The sequence below is a fragment of the Anopheles arabiensis genome, chromosome 2, assembly GCF_016920715.1.
Source record: "Anopheles arabiensis isolate DONGOLA chromosome 2, AaraD3, whole genome shotgun sequence".
Lineage (NCBI taxonomy): Eukaryota > Metazoa > Arthropoda > Insecta > Diptera > Culicidae > Anopheles > Anopheles arabiensis.
In genome coordinates, this window is record NC_053517.1 from 23,588,181 (window position 1) to 23,605,138 (window position 16,958).

Sequence of the window (16,958 nt, forward strand, 5' to 3'; positions counted from 1 at the left end):
CGGAAACGCATTTCATGTCTGTTTTTTTTCTGTAAACAATATTTATTCACTTGCTTCATATTCTATGCACCAGACTTTCATTGCTTAACGTATACTTAAAATCGATTTTAATTTTATGTTATTTTGAAGGTTCCAGTAATAGTTTCTTCTTCGATCCAAACTGTTTCGCCACAGTCTTTGCTTTCTTCGAGTTGGAATTCATCTCAACGCCTTCTTGATCGAGGGATCGCTTGGAAGACTGCAAGGAAACGAAATAGAGCGCAGGTTCAATAGTGGTAGGTAAATACGCCAGTTCCCTGAAATTCTAACTTCTACCATTCTCTATCAAGATTTTACCTTTTCGACCGCAGGACTTAGGGTAGCGAACACGAAGTTTCGTGCCTTTGCCGTTATGAGCGAACTGGTCGCGCCTTCGGATTCCGGTATTAAATTCGCCAGCTTCTCCAGCGTTTCCTTATCGCGGGACAGAAACGATGCTTTGTGGCCCTTTGGGAAAAGAGGATGGAAAATATGAAATTAGATATGAATACTCAGGAGAAAAAAACAGCTATATATCTCTCCCTACCTGCAAAATGGAGGAATTAGAGATCAGGAACGGATTATCGTCCTTAATCGCCGCTGCAGATGAGGTGCTGCTGCTCTTCTTTATGATTGTGATCCGTTTCTTTCCACCCGCTTGAAGCATGTTTTCCTGCTCGTCGCCGGCGACGGCAGTAGTGTCGGCCGGATTCAGCATCGTCGTGGCGGTCAGATCGATCGTGCTGAGATCAATGTTTTTCTCCTTCAGCAACAAATTGCGCTCGTGACGCATCTTGCGCCAGTTTAGCTCCGTCTCCTCATCGCTTCCGTTGCCACCGCCCTCGCCGTCTCCCTCACCCTCCTGCTGGCCGTTTTTATCGTAATCCAGGCTGAACGTTTTCTCCACATTCTTCCACCGGAACTGCCGCACCCGTCCGACGCCATCTTTTTCTTCGTCCTCGAGGAAGAATTCTTTCAGCTGCTCCACCTCCCGATCGTCCTGATCTAGCATTTGACGATTGTGGATTTTTTCGAGCTCCTGCTGCAATTTTTCCTGATCGTACTGTTCCTCGTCAGCTACCTCCACATCGTACCGGTCCAAATCTTTCTCATCCTCATCCGCACTGCCCCATTCCGATTCGGACAGTTCGGCTTCGTTCTCCAGGAACTTGGCACTCATCAGTTCCTTTTCCTTCTTGGTCAGTCGAACTTCCACCTCATTTTCCTCCGAATCGTAATCCACGTACCGTTCACCATCTTCGTCGCCTTCGGCTTCCTCGTCGGGTTCCTCCATCTCCTCCTCCTCCTGATCGCCAGCGTCGGAAGTTGCATCGGCCGTTTTCTCAACGTCCGTGGCGGTTTTCTCGGGTTCTGTCACATCATCTTCATCATCGGAGATGTTAATTTGCTTTCTTCTTTGCTTTTTCACTTTACGTTTAGGTTCACTTTCAACGCGTTCCGTTTCTTCATCTGACGAATCTAGCCGAAGACGTCCACCGACACAGATTTCACTGTGATCAGTTGGTTGTTGGTCGGCGTCGGGAGCAGAATCCTGTTTCCCTGTGTCACCTGAGGTCGGATCTTCATCATTCGCCTGTGTTTCGAATCGTCCCGAGCAGAGATCCATCAGTTGAGATTCCCCAAACGGTTCCTGATTCTGTGTGTACAGTGGTTTCGGATTTGCCTGGCTTACGATAGCACCATCATGATCGTCGCTCTGTGAAAATGAAGCCTGCTTCTGCGTTGGCAGTTGTGTTGCAAATTGTCCCGAACAGAGCGCCATCAAGTCATCCTCCTCTTCGTCCTCTTCCCGCTGATCGGGCTGCTCTTCGTCGTTCTTCCAAAGCAGTGTTAAGCTTTCATCATTCTGCTCGTTATTGGTGGCAGATTCAGAAACTAAAGAAAGACCTATACAAAATAGAAAAAAAGTCCTATTAAAAATAAGTGACGAGTATACAATCAATGTACATACCAGAGGAAAGTGTGAAAGACGTTATTGCATTTGTTGCATTCTCAAGCGGCTTCTTGGGTTCCCCGTTAGCGGGCTGCAATTCATCATCCGAATCTTCAAATGCTTTTATAATTCTTCCCGCTTTTTTACTGCCCCCTGCCGTCTCCTGGTCATTTTCTTCGTCCTCGTCAGAACTCGAGCTTTCATCGGCCTCAGACGCTTCGTCGTCCAGCGCTTGATCATCCAACAGTGTCCCGATCTGCGGACCATCCGCATTAGCCTTTGTACCTTCCTCCTCTGCTTCTTCCTGGTCCACCTCGTCCTCCTCCTCCTCATCCTCATCCAGCAGTTCAATTTCCTCTTCCTCTTCGTCCATGGCGGCATCGCCCTGTTCAGCCTTTTCGAGGTCCATCTTTTTAGCAAATTCTGCTTCCCTCTTGCGGATATACTCTCGGCGGTTGTTGTCTATTTTCTCTTTCAAAACTTGTTTCAGCTTATGATACGCCGCTCCAGGGATGGGTTCTTTGTGCACCAATGGGCGCTCCTCGGACGAAAACAGTGTTACTGTGTCCAGCTTTACCACACCATGCTCTGTGCTCAAGATGCTGACGGCTTTGGCTGTTGGCGTCGTCGGCTTTTGCGCACTGCCGCTACACTTTGCCAGCCGCTGGAAGAGTATGTCAACCCCGGATGGTTCCTTCGGTTGCAGTGAACCACTGTCCAGATCGATCAGCATGTCGGAACTACCACTAAGCCTTGGGCACGGTGGAAGCTTAAGGTTGGCCAGTAGCGATGCCTTTTTGCTCGTCAACGATGGGCCGGCAGGTGATTCATTCGAAAACAGATCATAATTAATCTGAACTGGTTCTGTTTCCGGTACGGAAGACTTTTCCGCCTCGCTATTGAACGAAGCCATCATCTGCTCCATATTATCGGACGTTCGATTTACTATTTCATCGATGGGATCCATTTGCTCTTCACTCATGGGTTTATCTGTTTCTGTTGCAAGCGTGCCATTCTCAGACGAGATCGATTGATCGTTTGCTGGTGCAACGGTTGAAGAAGGTACATCTTCATCGTTCGGTTCCACGTGTTCCTGATCGTTTTTATCATGCGAATCGTGCATTGTGACATTCTCCTGCCGTTCGTCGGGCTTGCCGTCTGTTGCAACTTCCTTTTCCGGTTCGGCTTCTTCCGCCGAGTCACTTTCGGATTTAAAAAAGTTTTGCGATTCCAGCTCTCGCTCTGCAAGCTTTCGGGCAAACTCTTCCAGCTGTGCCGCGTTCATCCGGATCGATTTGTTTGCCGTGGCGGCACTCTCTTTGCAATCGCGCGCCGGATCAGGCTTGCAGATCGTTTTCCTAGCGCGAAACTCTTCGAAGGAAAACACTTTTGTACGGTGGTACGGCACATCGATGTACTTTTCCCGGGCCATCCGCTGTGACTCACTTTGGATGATCTGCTTGTCCTCCATAGCCTGTTTAGCCGTCATCTGTAATGCAAGAACACTTGAATGGTGATCGTTACGTACGCCAACTTTGCATGTGTTCTAAATACCTTTCGAGCCGATCTTGCGCTTTTTATCAAACCCTCGACAGATTCTTCCTCCGAAGAAGAGTAGGTCGTTTTTTCATCAACAGCCGATGGTGAATATTTTGACTTCGCAGCAACCTGTGCTGTGCCTTCTAGGTCATCATCGTCGAAAAATAAGTTAAGCTACGGAAAAAGTGAATAAATAGGTAATGAGTTAAAGAAGAATCTCAATGCTGTGTAGCGATGAATGGTCTACTTACGCTCGCGAGAATATCCCGAGCAGAGCGAACTGCAGTGGGTGATCCCTCGGTTTTCGTGTCTTTTTTACGTTTTCGTTTTTCTTTCACATTTGTCTTAATTTTAACTTCACTTTCGCCCTCAGAGTCCGATGATGCAAGTGTTCCCAGTTCATTGGCAGATTTTTTCAACTTCCGTTTCGTTTGGGGTTTTACTTTCTTTTCCTGTGGAGCAACTTCCTGCTCACTTGAATCGGAATCAAGCAAGGACTGCAGGCGATTTAGGTGTACCTTATTATCAGCGTGCGGTGTCGCCTCCTTGTCCGCGATTTCCGGCGTTGCTTGTTCTTCATCCGATTCACTATCAATGATGTTAGAAACCTTCGATTTACGGCCAGTGCTAACGGTACGATGTCCTATTTGATCCTCCTCGTCGGATGAACCATTCTTCGGTACATCAGATATCGCACTTTCTTGAACCGTTTCCAACATTTCCGAATCTTTGCTAGCGCTTTCCCCGTCGTCGTCATATTTTTCCACCGGCAATTTGCTGTTCTGTTTGCGTTGATCGTCTTCTTCTGAATCACTTTCGCAACGCAATGTATCGGTTGCGTGCAGCTCGGAATCGGAATCGTACTCCATGGTAGACGCAATAGTTAGACCATCCGCCAATTAAGCAAACACCACTAATAGCCTTGTTACACAATTTCAAGCACTTATACAAAAACGATAACACTTTCCAAAAGCAAATAACGCGCAACCAAAATATTGTTTATTCCACTGTGTACAAAAACAGTTTTCCCGCCTTTCCACAAATGAAACGTCACATCAAGTCAGACCGTTTACCTGCCCGGGTTGAATCGTTTTCATTAGAATTGGCAAACGTCGGGCCAGTAAACAAAAGATATACCAAAGAACACAAGCGATCGTCACTTTTGTTCTCAAGAGCCTTTCATCGAACGGACACAGCACAATCGAATGCATTGTTCCGGTAGCTCGCCATTGCAGTACGACGAAGCTGAAACACGTTAAGATCGTAAAAAACAGGTGGATTTTGCCCTGCGGATTACGAGCAGCGTGCAGACAACAATGGCTTATGGCACGTATGAGCAGCTTTGGGATGTTTCCCACGAATATTTGGAGAAACATGTGGCTTTCGTGAATTCTCTGACCAGTTTAATGCTAGAGCGGGTAAGTGCAAGGAAGCAATAATCGTCGAATCAATCATCAAAATGCTAACTAACTGCATACGTTTCCATCCCAAAGGCAAGGCAGCTCCGGTCGCAGCTATTTAGTGCTGAGTCGACTAAACGTGACACCTTCGTAGAGGACTTCGAGGCAGCCCACGATAAGCTGCAAAGCATGGGCAAATCATTGCAAATCGTCGTCAACGATTGGAAGCGATTGTTTGCGGATCAATGTTCTGTCTTGGACACGAAACCGGCGCAGAAACCACTTCCAGCCGATACGTACTCCTCGTTCGGCTACATCGCACCAACGCTTGACTGTGGGTGCCTCTTTGCTTCTTTAGAATGCGCTCAAACGAATGCGAGGTTAACCATTGTATTTTTGGTTCTTGCTTTTTCTTTTTTCTCTGATGTAGATCAAGCTGGGGAAAACGTACAGCTGCTTGTCACATACATTCCGTCCCCTGCTGACGGTACCTTCTATGCGTTGGATGATTCGCGAAAGGATGTCATTAGGAACAGTTTAACGACACTGCAACAAATGCCAAAGGATTTTCTCACCAAAGCACCGCCCGCTGGTGCGGTGTTTGCCGTATATCTTGATAATGTCTGGCATCGCGCCATTTGCAATATGCCAGCGGCTGGCAGTGACACGGCAGAGCTCTATTTGCTGGATATGGGCGAAACACTTGCCTACAGTGATCTTCTTCCTAAAGCGAAACTTCCGTCCGACCTGTGTCAGTTGCCGGCGTATGCGATCAAGTGCCAAGTAAGCCATACGGCTGCCGCAATGCCACTGAGTCTGTACTACAGTGTGTCCTGTAGTGTGGTTGCGGTTGAAAACGATACTCTGATAGTGGAGCATGCTGAACCTCCGCGCGAAGAGTACGCCATTAGCAGAGACACGCTCACGGTCGAGGAACTGCAGGAAATGGACGAAATGCCGCTCAGCACTTCGAATCCGATGAAAGCGGTACTGGGATACGTACCGAAGGACGACGATCGACTGTGCAAGCACTATGATCCGGAAACGAAACGCTGCTTCAAGGGAAGCAACTGCCGCTTACGACATGCGCCGAAGGATCCGGATGGATGGACGCTCGACAAGGACACGGTAACTGTGTCTGTTCCGGCACGGATGGAAGTGCCGCAGACAAATACCTACATTCAGCTGCTTCCTACCTGCGTGGTCGATGTGGATCAGTTTTACGCACACATCATTGGGAACGAACGCAACGACAAGGAGTACGAGCAGCTGATGGCGGAAATGAACGATCCAGAAACGATAGCAAATTTCAAACCCTTCAAATTAATGCCCTGTAAGTGTGTCCGATTCGTAGGGATTGCGTTACAGGTCGGGTGTTATTTATTGAACTGAAATTTCGAAACATGGTTTATAATTACAGCCCTCGGCGAACTGGTGATTGCTAAGTACGATGGCATTTGGTATCGTGCAACGGTTTGCGACGTGTTCGACGATATGGTGAACGTGTTTTACTTCGACTACGGCAATACGGCGACCGTTGGGTCGAGCGAAGTGCGACGCTGGGAGGATCGCTTTAAGTATCTACCGTACCAGGCAGCGTGCTGCCGTATCGCCAATATACAGCGCATCAAACCGTGCCACCTGGAGGCTATCGATCAGCTGTACAAATCCATTCTGGACAAACCGATGAAGGCGTTGGTTATGTGAGCGCAAACCCATGGCAGCGAGCGGCGCAAGATTTGTTGTTTGTATCTTTCAATACGCTTCATCTTCTTTTATGTGTTTCAGCGACAACAAACATCCGTGGGAAGTTAAGCTCTTTGACGAAGATGATTTCGACATCGGAGAAGGATTGATTATGGCCAAGTTGGCGCTCCCCAGGACTCCGGGGAAATTCGACCAAAACGCTGCCATCCCGGGATAGTTTGCCGCGCTCTCTTATCCAGCTTATCAGCAAGTATCTTTGACCAGCGGAGATTAAGTAATCTCTAAACTTAGTAAATTGAATTTTGTAATGACGGATGAACTTTTTATTTCAAACACATATGCACTGTTAATTATGCCCATTAAATGATGGCGTACTGTTCGTACAGCAGTTCTCGTATCTTGTAATAGTCCTCCGAAATGCAACCCTCGATCGTAACGCGCCCGGTGTCCACGCGACGAAGCGCCACCGTGCCATTGCTGCACCAGAGCACTCCGCCCGAAAATTCCGACGCAATGTTGCTCTTCATCAGAATCTGCTTGAAATCGATCAGCTTCAGCTCGTTGATGAACACCGGATTGTGTGGTGGCAGATCTTCCTGTGCCAGAGGCTCTAGCGTTAAAATTTGTTTGTCCATCTTATCGTCGATCGTATCCACTTCGTCCACCTCCATCTGTGTATCGCCGGCGCCGCCACCAGCACCAGCACCACCACCGCCCAAGTTTCCGCCAGCTCCGGGAACGACAGGATTGGCCGATAGCAGGGTACCACCGCCATTTGCCGCACCGTTAGCGTCCTTCTCCGCCACGGTGTCTATTCGCTTGTTGCGAATCACGATCTGTGCATCCACCCAGGCCACCTCGGCATCCTTACCCTTCTGGAACTCGAGCTGCGACACAAGCGCTTCCGTCAACCGTACCTGATAGATGTGCGTTTCCGTGGTTGCATCGATAATCTCACCACGATTGGGTGTGAACACACGCGCGCCTATATTTTGCTGGCAGTGCTCGGCGATGTGGGACGTGTTGGCGGGCGAACCGCGCACCACCACCACCCGCCGGGGACGCAGCTGGGAGAGAATTTTCAGCAACGATTCCCCATCCGAACGGCCCTCGAAGTCGATAAACTGTACCTGCGCGTTCACTTCGATCGGTTTGCGCGACTGCACGCACTTGGTCGGTTTGTCCAGCACCGTCACCTCGTCCTCCTTTTCCTTCTTGATGTCCTCCGTCTTGATGCCTCCGTTCTCCTTATTATCATCGCCCCCGTTCGTTTCCGGGCCCAAGTCGACCATGCGATAGTCGTCCGGTTGAATAATTTCCCCGTACTCGTCGTACTTGATCTTTTCCTCGTGGAAGGGAAACATGGCGTAGTTCTTTTTGCTTGACTTGAAAAATCCCGTGTGCGAACGGCCTTCCGGGCGCACGACAATGTCATGCTTGCCGGTAATGACGTTCATCTCCAGCTCGTCGTCCGAATCGGAGCTGCTTTCGTCCAGATCGCGCTTCTTGATCGACCGGTTCAGCTTTTCACCCTCCGTCCGCATGTACTCCTCCAGCTCGGCACCCTCCAGCTCGACGCGCCGCCGTATGTCCATCTCGATTTTGCGCCCATTGCCACCGTTCTCGATCAGATCGCGTGCCAGCGTGCCGGGGGAGGAGCGGCTCGTGATGATGATACTGTTGCTCGCGTTCGGTGCCCACTGGATGAAGAGTTCGCGCGAAAAGCCACTCTCCAGGTCGGGCGAACTGGCCAGCACCACCTTCGGGCTGGGCACCTTCGCCAGATCGGCCATCGTGTGGCACAGGCGCAGATGCTTGAAGGTGAACGGATTGTTTCGGGCGCCCTCGAAGCTTTTCATCAGCTTGTCGCTCATCCACTCGATCTGACTTTTCGCGAACTCGACCACGTTGTAGCTCTGGTTGTTCAGCAGCGCCAGCGAGTACGCCATCAGCCCGGACTCTTTGTTTTTCCACAGCTGGTCGAGCATGTGCGCCAGCTCCAGCACGCGCCCGGCCGTGTCGACCGTTACCAGCACATTGCCATTGTTGCGCAGCGTTTGCAGAATGTTGGTCATGAACTTTTCGTCCCGCGCACGTCGCCGTGCCTGCTGGTACCGGGCGTTGTACGCGTCCGTAATCAGCAGCGAGGGCCGCTGCAGCTTCTCCAGCTCGCAACCGTTCAGATGGCGCTCCTTTTTGTGGTTAAAGTCGGTCGCATACACGATGTCCTCCTCGCCCACCTTCACAATCTTCCAAATGGTGCCACCGATCAGGTGGCCGGCCGGCAGGGGTGTGATGGTGATACCGTATCCTTTGCCCTTCATCGCCACGCTTTGGTTGTACTTTAGCTGGACAATTTTATCGAACGCAGCGTCCACGTCGTCGAGCGAGAAGAGGTCGAAATCGTGCATGTTGTAGTGCGACATAAACATGTCGTACATGAACATTTGCCCCATCTTGTATACTGGAATCGTCGCGTAGATGGGACAGTTCAGGCCCAGCTTACCGACCAGGTACGGTAAGGCCCCGAGATGACTGCCATCGGGGTAGGACAGCAGCACGGCGTCGATCGTATGCACGTATCTGGAAAGTGGTCCGAAAGATTAGTCAATGTTGATCCCCACTTTTCAGACACACGTTTGGGGATTACTTTTTGATTTCCTTTATAAATCCCTGGTCGAACTTTTCATCCCAGCCGCAGTCGAGCAAAATTCGCACATCGTCCACCTGCAGGATATAGCACGGGGGCGACTCATCCATCGCGCCAGATATGGCGTGCATCTTGATGATGGAAGTCATATTGCGCCAGCACTTTCTACACACACCATTCGAGGTAAAATTCGATAAAAATCTTTCGTTGATTGCCGGCGAGCAGTGCGAGCAGAGGAAATTTTTGTTTTTGGACGCGCGGATTTTTGTTGTGACGTTTTGGTGGAGCTTGTCGTGCGTGTCAAATTGCAGGGTTAGTGGATCGACTCATAACATCAAACTTGCTACAAACGGACAAGATTTATAGATAAACATAAAAATAGCAAAATAATACGTTTTGAATGGGGATAACAGCAAAAGCATTTATCGATTAAAACCCCGTTTTCCTTTTTCTTTGTAAAACATCATTTTGATTAGACATTAGCAAACATTCTAATTACCCAAAATAATACACCATTGTATATAAACCTTGGCAAAGGAGGACACAATTTGACATTTGACAGCGTTTTGTTGTTCACCAACCCTGCAAAATCACCCACGGGTTGTAAGTCAGTCAGGTGATGTTTTTCTCTTCGTCTCAAAACAGAAATCCCATTTTGTAGCAAAAGTGCTTGAACTGTTTTCACATCTTCGCACTTCTTCTCGTACGTAAAATGGCTCTTCTGTCGGCAATGAAAGGAAAGCTGATCTCCGTCATTGGAGATGAGGTAAGCGGGGGCAAAATCTGGGCCCTAAGTATGGGGGTTTGGTGTATTTTGTGTCGGGGGACCGAAGTCCCTGGTGGCTGATGCAAAATGCTGATACTCACCTGCAGGCGCGGACCCTTGTGCGAAAATCCTATAACCTGGTTTACTTTACAATTTAAGGACACATGCGTCGGATTCCTGCTTGGCGGAGTTGGTGAGATCAACAAGAACCGTCACCCCAACTTCATGGTTGTCGACAAAAGTAAGAAAAGCCCACGGTGTGATAGTAGGGGGGGAAGTGCATAATCGATAACTCAACCATGCTGTCTATTCACCACCGTTTTCCAGATACTGCCGTCAGCGAGATTGAGGATTGCTTCAAGCGCTTCATCAAGCGCGACGATATCGACATTATTCTGATCAATCAGAACTACGCCGAGCTGATCCGTCACGTGATCGATTCGCACACTGCGCCCACCCCGGCGGTGCTGGAAATCCCATCCAAAGACCACCCGTACGATGCTAGCAAGGATTCGATTCTGCGTCGCGCTAAGGTAAGTGGAGCGGAATCTTGTCGCCCGTTTCTTGTCCTGCAAGTTGTTTAACGATTGTGCAAATTGCACTTATCTTCTCTCTGTAGGGTATGTTCAATCCGGAAGATATGATTGCTAACCGCGGTTAGATGGTCTGTACAAAAGGGGATCAAGAGATGGAACGTGCAGTCGGCGGTAACTGCGGCCGGATTGCGTATTTTGAACCTCTCCCATTAACAGCCATGTAGTATTAACGCTCCCCCTCCCTCTTCTCGTGTACTATACGATCGTGTGTTGTTTGTGTTTCCCACCCATCGTTATGTTGTTGGCATTCCAAGGATCAAAAGAATAAAGGATCATTTCAGCTGTGTACTCACTCAGGGGAGTTCTCTTTCATTTACCACGAACAAACGATCGACGCACCCGCACGACACCGATTTTTACGTCTTACGTCGCTATTTATTATGTTTATCATTCTTTGATAATGCAATAAATTTCTAGCCCCAACTGGAGGCAAATGTTACATACTAAACACACCGGTGTGACCACGATTGAACTCTGGGAGCAGCAAATATGACCTCGAATTCTTTCCTCCCCGATTCCTCAACCAATTCCTCCTCGCTTTCTAATGTATTCTGGTAAGATCCTCTACGATTTTAATAATGTCATCTACCGTGGCCTCTCGCTTCGTACCCTCGACGTCGATTTCGAGCCCGAGCGAGGCTTCGCGCATCTTTTCCCTGCTGAGGTCGAGGAAGCTTTCCACCAGATCGCCATCGATGAACCCTTCGCAGCGTTCCATTTTCGTTTCCGTGTGAAAACTGCGCCAATACGAGTGGTCAATCTTGCCGACCGATTTGATCGTATTGGTAAGGTTCTCCTGCAGCTTGCGCAGAAACTCGTAAAAGTCGCTCTGAATTTGCGTGACCAGCCCGATCGCACCGCTGACCGTGCCGAACAGGACGCACCCGGTCGTCGGGGTGCTGCGTTCGCTGATGTTTTGCATTACCAGCGAACCGTGGCGGAACACGTTCACCATATCGCCCAGATGGAACTGAGCCACCTCGGGCATCTGCTGGCGCTCCTCGTCCGTCGTTGCCGCGCTGTCCTTTAGGCAGACGAACAGGTTGTTGCTGTTGTCGGCACCGAGGAATGCGTCGTCGTCCAGTATCTCGACGGCCGTCATCCAGTTCGGCTGGTAATCGCGGGCAATCTCCTCGAAGCTACCCTCCATCTGCTTGTACTGCAGCAGTGTGATGGAACGCATCAAATCGCCCACCAGAATGAAGTCACCTGCAAATCACACCACGACAAGAAAAGGCATAAGAACGTGATGGCATACGAGCACAACGAAACAGGGGCCAATGCTTACCTTTCGTTTTGCAGTATAGCGCCAGCACGTTGTTGAAATGGCTGCACTCTAGCCGTAGATCCTTGTCGTCGGTCCACTCGTACAGCCGCACGGTGGAGTTTATGCACGCCAGCACGCGCCCATTAAACTCCACCAGCGAGTAGCACGCGCCCTTCACCTCCTTGTCGCTAACCATTTTAAGCTCGTTGTCCGCGTACCGGTAGATTATGATGCGGCCGGTCTTCGGTTCCGGCTCTTCCGGATTCACCAGCCCGGTACCGACGATGAAGTACGTGTTCGGATCGTTGCCCAGCTTGGCCGACATTAGCGACAGCGCGTACTCGGTCTGCATGAACTGGTGCGCATGCAGCACCTCGAACGTGTTCTGATCGATGATGAGCAGATTGTGCACCTCCACCTCCTGGCCGAACTCGGTGTTGCTGGCACCGGGCTTCAGCAGGCCCATGCCGCTCGACTGCGTGATGTTGTTCGTCTGCGTCGAGGCGCTCTGGCGTGCCGGCGTCAGCCCGCTCGAATCCTGCACGTCCATGCGGAACGTGATGACGCCGAACGTTTGCGACGCCTCCTGGTACGCGATGCGCCTCGGCGACTCGCCGAGCGGTACCGTGCGGATGTGCAGCTTCTGGATCTCGTCGATCGTGCCAAAGATGACGGAGTTGCGCGTCGCCAGCGCCAACGAGTCCTGGTACGCTTCCGCGTTCAGCGAGCACATGTGGTTCACCTCCTTTAGGTTCACGTTCGAAAACACCAGCTTGTGGTTGGAGCTGTAGATGACCGTCGGCCGGTCCGAGCAGGCAAACACGTTCGTGGTGGAAAGCGACCGGAACGTCTTCAGGATGGTGGGCTGCGTACCGAGCGTTACCTTCTTCTGCTCCGTCAGGCAGCCGGTCGCTTTGTTCAGCACGAAGTAGTACATCGAACCGTCGCCGAGCGCGCACAGCAAATAGTTGATGCCCTCGAAGGCGGCCATCAGTATGGAGCGGGGTATGATCTCGCCGCCGAGCTTCTCCTTGTGCAGCAGCTCCAGCGTCGGCACTTTCAGCACGCAGGCCGAAATGTCCGTCCACAGCCCGACGGCCACAAACTCGGACCGCGTGGCGTTATCCTCCAGCGGCGACACGTCCAGGCAAGCGACCTCGTAGCTGAGCGTCGTCTGGCCCTTGTACTCCAGCTTGCCGTCCCCGATCTCCACGTAGTACACGTCTTGGGCCGACGCGCACACAATTTGCGTCGTGTTGGCGCCCACCACGCCGATGCGCTTGTTGTCCGGGGGCTTCCATTCGCAGATCATCGCCTTGTTGTCGCAGGAAATGAGCCGCGCCGAGCTGGGCGTCACCTGCAGGATCTGGCCGTGCGAAACGTTCGCACAGTAGAACGTCTGCTGGTCGCCCAGAATGCCGGCAATTTCCGTCTCCTCGACCTCGTCGCCCGACAGCATCAGGACGCGCGTGTGGCCCACGAACGACAGTATCAGCGTGTTGTCGTACGGCGAATCGTCGATGCCAACGCGCAACGCCCACATACCCTTGATGCCGGGCAGATCGATACACGCGTGTTCCTGGATGCCGATGCCGTTGCGTATGATGCGCAGCGAGCCCTCCTTAAAGCTGCCGGAGCAGGTAATCATCTGCCCCTGGCCCTGGCGCTCCAGATCCACCACACACATGTCCACGATCGGCGCCAGATTGGTGAACGTTTCCATCAGCATCACGTACGCCCCATTATCGCCCGCGGTCGTGTTCAGCTTCACCAGCTGCGAATCGCCGTGCCGCGACCCGATGAACAGCACCCCATTGTCCAGGTACGTGATGCACTCCGGGATCGTTATCTCGCCCAGCAGCTCCACCTTAATGTCCCGCACCGTCGTCTGCCCCTTGGCGTTTTCCTCCGTCTCGAGGAACATCATGAACAGGTTGCCGGCCATGTTGCCGAGCAGATAGCGCAGCCCCTTGCTGTCGATCCGCGCGTAACAGTTAATCGTGCTCTGCTTGATGATGGCCGGCGCGACCGCCACGTAGCTGTCCCCGTCGTGGTACACGATCGACTCCTGCCCGATGACAATGGCGCCGCCGAGCGGCATCGGCACGGCGATCAGCATGGTAGCCTCCGTCTCGACGTTGTCCTGCTTCCACGCGATCTTGGTGAACTCCTTATCCTTAAGGCTAATTTCGTGCGTTTTAATGTGGCGCCCGTTGATGTCCTGATGGATCACGATCAGCGTCGGGTGCGTCGTGCCGTACAGAAACTCCACATCCTGCACGTGCATCTCCTCCATGCGCAGGCTCGTCGCCTTCAGCTCGTTCGTATCCTTGTCCAGGGGAATGATCTTGAACAGCCCTTCGTACAGGCGCATGCCGATGACGCGGGCTTTCGGGTCGATGACCGCCAGGATGCCGGTTTCCGCCGGCTTCCCGACCCGGTCGGCCACGTTCCCGTGCGCTTTCGTTATTATTTCGATGTCATCGCCCTGCACGGCACACTGCAGAATCATCGCATTGTACCGGTGGGTCAGGATGAATATCAAGTCTTTCGTCTCTTCCTGCGGAATTTAAAAAAAAAACATGCAGCATGTTAGGGTAAAGGTAGTAGTGGGCAGAGTGGTTTCCTTAGCAGTTTCACAACAATCCCCAACATCCCAACACTTACCGCCGGGCGGAACAGCTTCATCACAGCTATTTTCCCATTGATGCCAATTTCTTTTATAGGCCGAAGCCCTTCCGGCGTTACCAAATATATCTCTAACCGGGAGCTCTTGGCCACGATCAGGTTGAGATCGGTTGGCGAGGTGAAGTTACCTGAAAAGGAAGGGCGGAAAGAAGCGTGAAGAACGCATGCGGCGGAGAGGAAGTACGATGATTCCAAAATAAACGAAGCAATAGGAAAACATAACCTTAACAGCAAACTCTCTATTGATAGACAAACGAATACACCGATTGGCAACACAATTTCTATTCACATTTGCCCATACGGTGACGTGGGGTAGTAGGAGCGAAAAAGACAAGTCCTATATCCCGCACAAGCTTCAATTTTCACGCTAATCTTTTTTCTTCCTCCGTCATTTTCGGTAGCTACACTGCCTGTGCTGCCACTCTTCCCCCATACACCTACCGGTAACGCAAGCGGTAACCGCCGTTGGTTTCTGGGCAGTCACAATATAATTGTGCGCCATTATGCACTACGACGGTCCTTTCCGTGCCTTGTGTGTTGCTTTTATCACGGTGCGTGCGGCACTTCACGGTGAAAAATGCACAATTTTCCTGCCCAAACTGTTTGTTATGCGAAGCGCACGAAACGCGCATTTGCCGATCGCCGTACACCAGAATTATTTGCTCTTTTGACAGCTTGTGAAACATCGGGTCGATGTAGCTAGTCGACATTGGCGCGGTTGTCAAACGCCGCGTTTGCTAAGGAGGCCGTTTCTGAAGGGACGCTCTCTAACGGAATTCAATCGAAACGGTCACAGCAAACGGCGAGAAGTAAAACGTAAATAGAAATTTATTGTGATCTATGCATCGATTCAACAAGCAGCCAGTTCAATTCATTGCCAACCAGTCGTACACCTCGTCGATGCCTTCCTTCGTAATGGCACTGAACTGCACGATCGTTATGTGCTGCGGTATCTGCTTTTGAAATTTTTCCATCTGCAGCATGAGCAGCGCCTCGTTACGCATCTGACGATAGGCAAGATCCATCTTTGAAAGGACGAGCAGAAATTTCGTCTTTTTCAATCGCGGTTCCGCTAGCATGGAGTACAGCAGCACACCTCGGTACGGCGGGGAGAAAAGGTAATGTATTGGTAAAATCGCGAGAAACGAGAAATATTCAACATACACCTGTTTTACCTGCGGCCGATATTTGACACAGATTCGAAGTATCCACCACATAGATAAGCTTCTCCACTGGATTGAGCAAATAGTCGCGCCAGATGGGCGCCAAACATCCGCCGACCTCACGCACCTGCACCAACTCTTTGCGCTTTCCCGGTGGAGGAATCTTCTGGTTCACATCCTTCTCGTCGATAACGATCGGCGGTATCTTGATGGTGTACAGGTTTGTGCCCACGCTCGGAACGGAATGGGAGGTAAAGTTCACCGAATCTGGTTTCTGTAGGCAGGTCAGCAGGAGCGTTTTACCAGCACTCATCGGACCCAGGCACAGGTAAGACATGGCTACGAATAACGTGTTCTGCCTTTTTGTGCAATTTGTGGATCGACGTTTCCGTTCGTGATTGATCGATAGTTTTCCGTTGCCATGGATAGACAGGCACCGCGGCTGATGGACGTTCCCGAAGGGGGGCACGTTCATTATGACAGCTCTACAATGTTTACGTAAAAGTTCGCTCTCTGCCGGGTGGTGGTGTTCTCGAACAGCAATTCTCGTGCGTAATTGTGCGCGTGCAGTGAAAATGAATTCCAGCATTCTTACCCGGTTGCACCAGGGGCTTGCTCCGTTTTTGAGTAAGTAATGCGAACACTTTGGGAAATGCAGAATGCAGCGAGTGCTAATTATCTTTGCCATGTTGCAGCAACCGTGCGAAATGCGTCCAAGAAAACGGGCGGTAGCTCGAGAAATCCTCCAAAACATCCGCGCCCGAAGCATCGTGGCTGGAAGGTTCAGGATGGCCATCACGTTTCGGCTGGCACTATACTGGTAACACAGCGCACCACTCGCTTCCATCCCGGATTGAATGTAAGCAAATGATGTCTGGTTGTAAGTGTTTTCTGTGAATAACACCAGTTTCCTCGTTCTTCGTAGGTTGGCTTCGGTAAAAATGGCACCCTGTTCGCTATGGAGCACGGCAAGGTGTACGTTACCTGTGAAAAGATTGACCCAAACTGGGATCACACCTGGGTGCAGCGGTGCTATGCCGGCCGGGAGGGACAAACTATTTACAAGAAGTTCTTCAACGTGGTACCAGCACCGCAACACCAGCGGTTTAAGCTGATAGATGAAATTTAACTCACTTCTTAGACGAATGTGTGACCCCGTAGCCGGGTGATAGTTCGGATAAATACAATAGTGTGTTGTACTTCACGTTAA

At 50.8% G+C, this 16,958-nt stretch overlaps 7 protein-coding genes across 7 annotated transcripts; 3 read left to right on the plus strand and 4 right to left on the minus strand.

Annotated features, from left to right (window-relative positions):
* Positions 1 to 17: 17 nt before the first annotated feature.
* On the minus strand, positions 18 to 4,535 carry LOC120908799 (claspin). Its single transcript, XM_040320170.1, has 6 exons — positions 3,763 to 4,535; positions 3,527 to 3,685; positions 1,991 to 3,461; positions 566 to 1,926; positions 337 to 486; positions 18 to 238 (listed from the first exon to the last, which is right to left on the minus strand). The coding sequence occupies exons 1-6, from the start codon at positions 4,378 to 4,380 to the stop codon at positions 119 to 121; spliced, it is 3,879 nt and encodes a 1,292-aa protein (XP_040176104.1). The 5' UTR covers positions 4,381 to 4,535; the 3' UTR covers positions 18 to 118.
* A 113-nt stretch (positions 4,536 to 4,648) lies between these two features.
* Positions 4,649 to 7,006, plus strand: LOC120908802 (tudor domain-containing protein 1). Its single transcript, XM_040320174.1, has 5 exons — positions 4,649 to 4,929; positions 5,005 to 5,245; positions 5,342 to 6,244; positions 6,332 to 6,614; positions 6,700 to 7,006. Exons 1-5 carry the CDS (start codon positions 4,828 to 4,830, stop codon positions 6,833 to 6,835), a joined length of 1,665 nt encoding a protein of 554 aa, XP_040176108.1. The 5' UTR covers positions 4,649 to 4,827; the 3' UTR covers positions 6,836 to 7,006.
* Positions 6,914 to 9,558, minus strand: LOC120908800 (probable cleavage and polyadenylation specificity factor subunit 2). Its single transcript, XM_040320171.1, has 2 exons — positions 9,269 to 9,558; positions 6,914 to 9,201 (listed from the first exon to the last, which is right to left on the minus strand). Exons 1-2 carry the CDS (start codon positions 9,415 to 9,417, stop codon positions 6,978 to 6,980), a joined length of 2,373 nt encoding a protein of 790 aa, XP_040176105.1. The 5' UTR covers positions 9,418 to 9,558; the 3' UTR covers positions 6,914 to 6,977.
* A 294-nt stretch (positions 9,559 to 9,852) lies between these two features.
* On the plus strand, positions 9,853 to 10,918 carry LOC120895381 (V-type proton ATPase subunit F). Its single transcript, XM_040298692.1, has 4 exons — positions 9,853 to 10,034; positions 10,194 to 10,275; positions 10,362 to 10,567; positions 10,654 to 10,918. Exons 1-4 carry the CDS (start codon positions 9,981 to 9,983, stop codon positions 10,693 to 10,695), a joined length of 384 nt encoding a protein of 127 aa, XP_040154626.1. The 5' UTR covers positions 9,853 to 9,980; the 3' UTR covers positions 10,696 to 10,918.
* A 65-nt stretch (positions 10,919 to 10,983) lies between these two features.
* LOC120895367 (DNA damage-binding protein 1) lies at positions 10,984 to 15,247 on the minus strand. The gene is made up of 4 exons (XM_040298665.1): positions 15,027 to 15,247; positions 14,565 to 14,713; positions 11,919 to 14,457; positions 10,984 to 11,839 (listed from the first exon to the last, which is right to left on the minus strand). Exons 1-4 carry the CDS (start codon positions 15,085 to 15,087, stop codon positions 11,172 to 11,174), a joined length of 3,417 nt encoding a protein of 1,138 aa, XP_040154599.1. The 5' UTR covers positions 15,088 to 15,247; the 3' UTR covers positions 10,984 to 11,171.
* Positions 15,248 to 15,389: 142 nt separating this feature from the next.
* Positions 15,390 to 16,102, minus strand: LOC120895378 (ADP-ribosylation factor-like protein 16). The gene is made up of 2 exons (XM_040298688.1): positions 15,761 to 16,102; positions 15,390 to 15,681 (listed from the first exon to the last, which is right to left on the minus strand). The coding sequence occupies exons 1-2, from the start codon at positions 16,083 to 16,085 to the stop codon at positions 15,452 to 15,454; spliced, it is 555 nt and encodes a 184-aa protein (XP_040154622.1). The 5' UTR covers positions 16,086 to 16,102; the 3' UTR covers positions 15,390 to 15,451.
* A 118-nt stretch (positions 16,103 to 16,220) lies between these two features.
* Positions 16,221 to 16,958, plus strand: LOC120895379 (39S ribosomal protein L27, mitochondrial). Its single transcript, XM_040298689.1, has 3 exons — positions 16,221 to 16,375; positions 16,444 to 16,607; positions 16,674 to 16,958. The coding sequence occupies exons 1-3, from the start codon at positions 16,225 to 16,227 to the stop codon at positions 16,875 to 16,877; spliced, it is 519 nt and encodes a 172-aa protein (XP_040154623.1). The 5' UTR covers positions 16,221 to 16,224; the 3' UTR covers positions 16,878 to 16,958.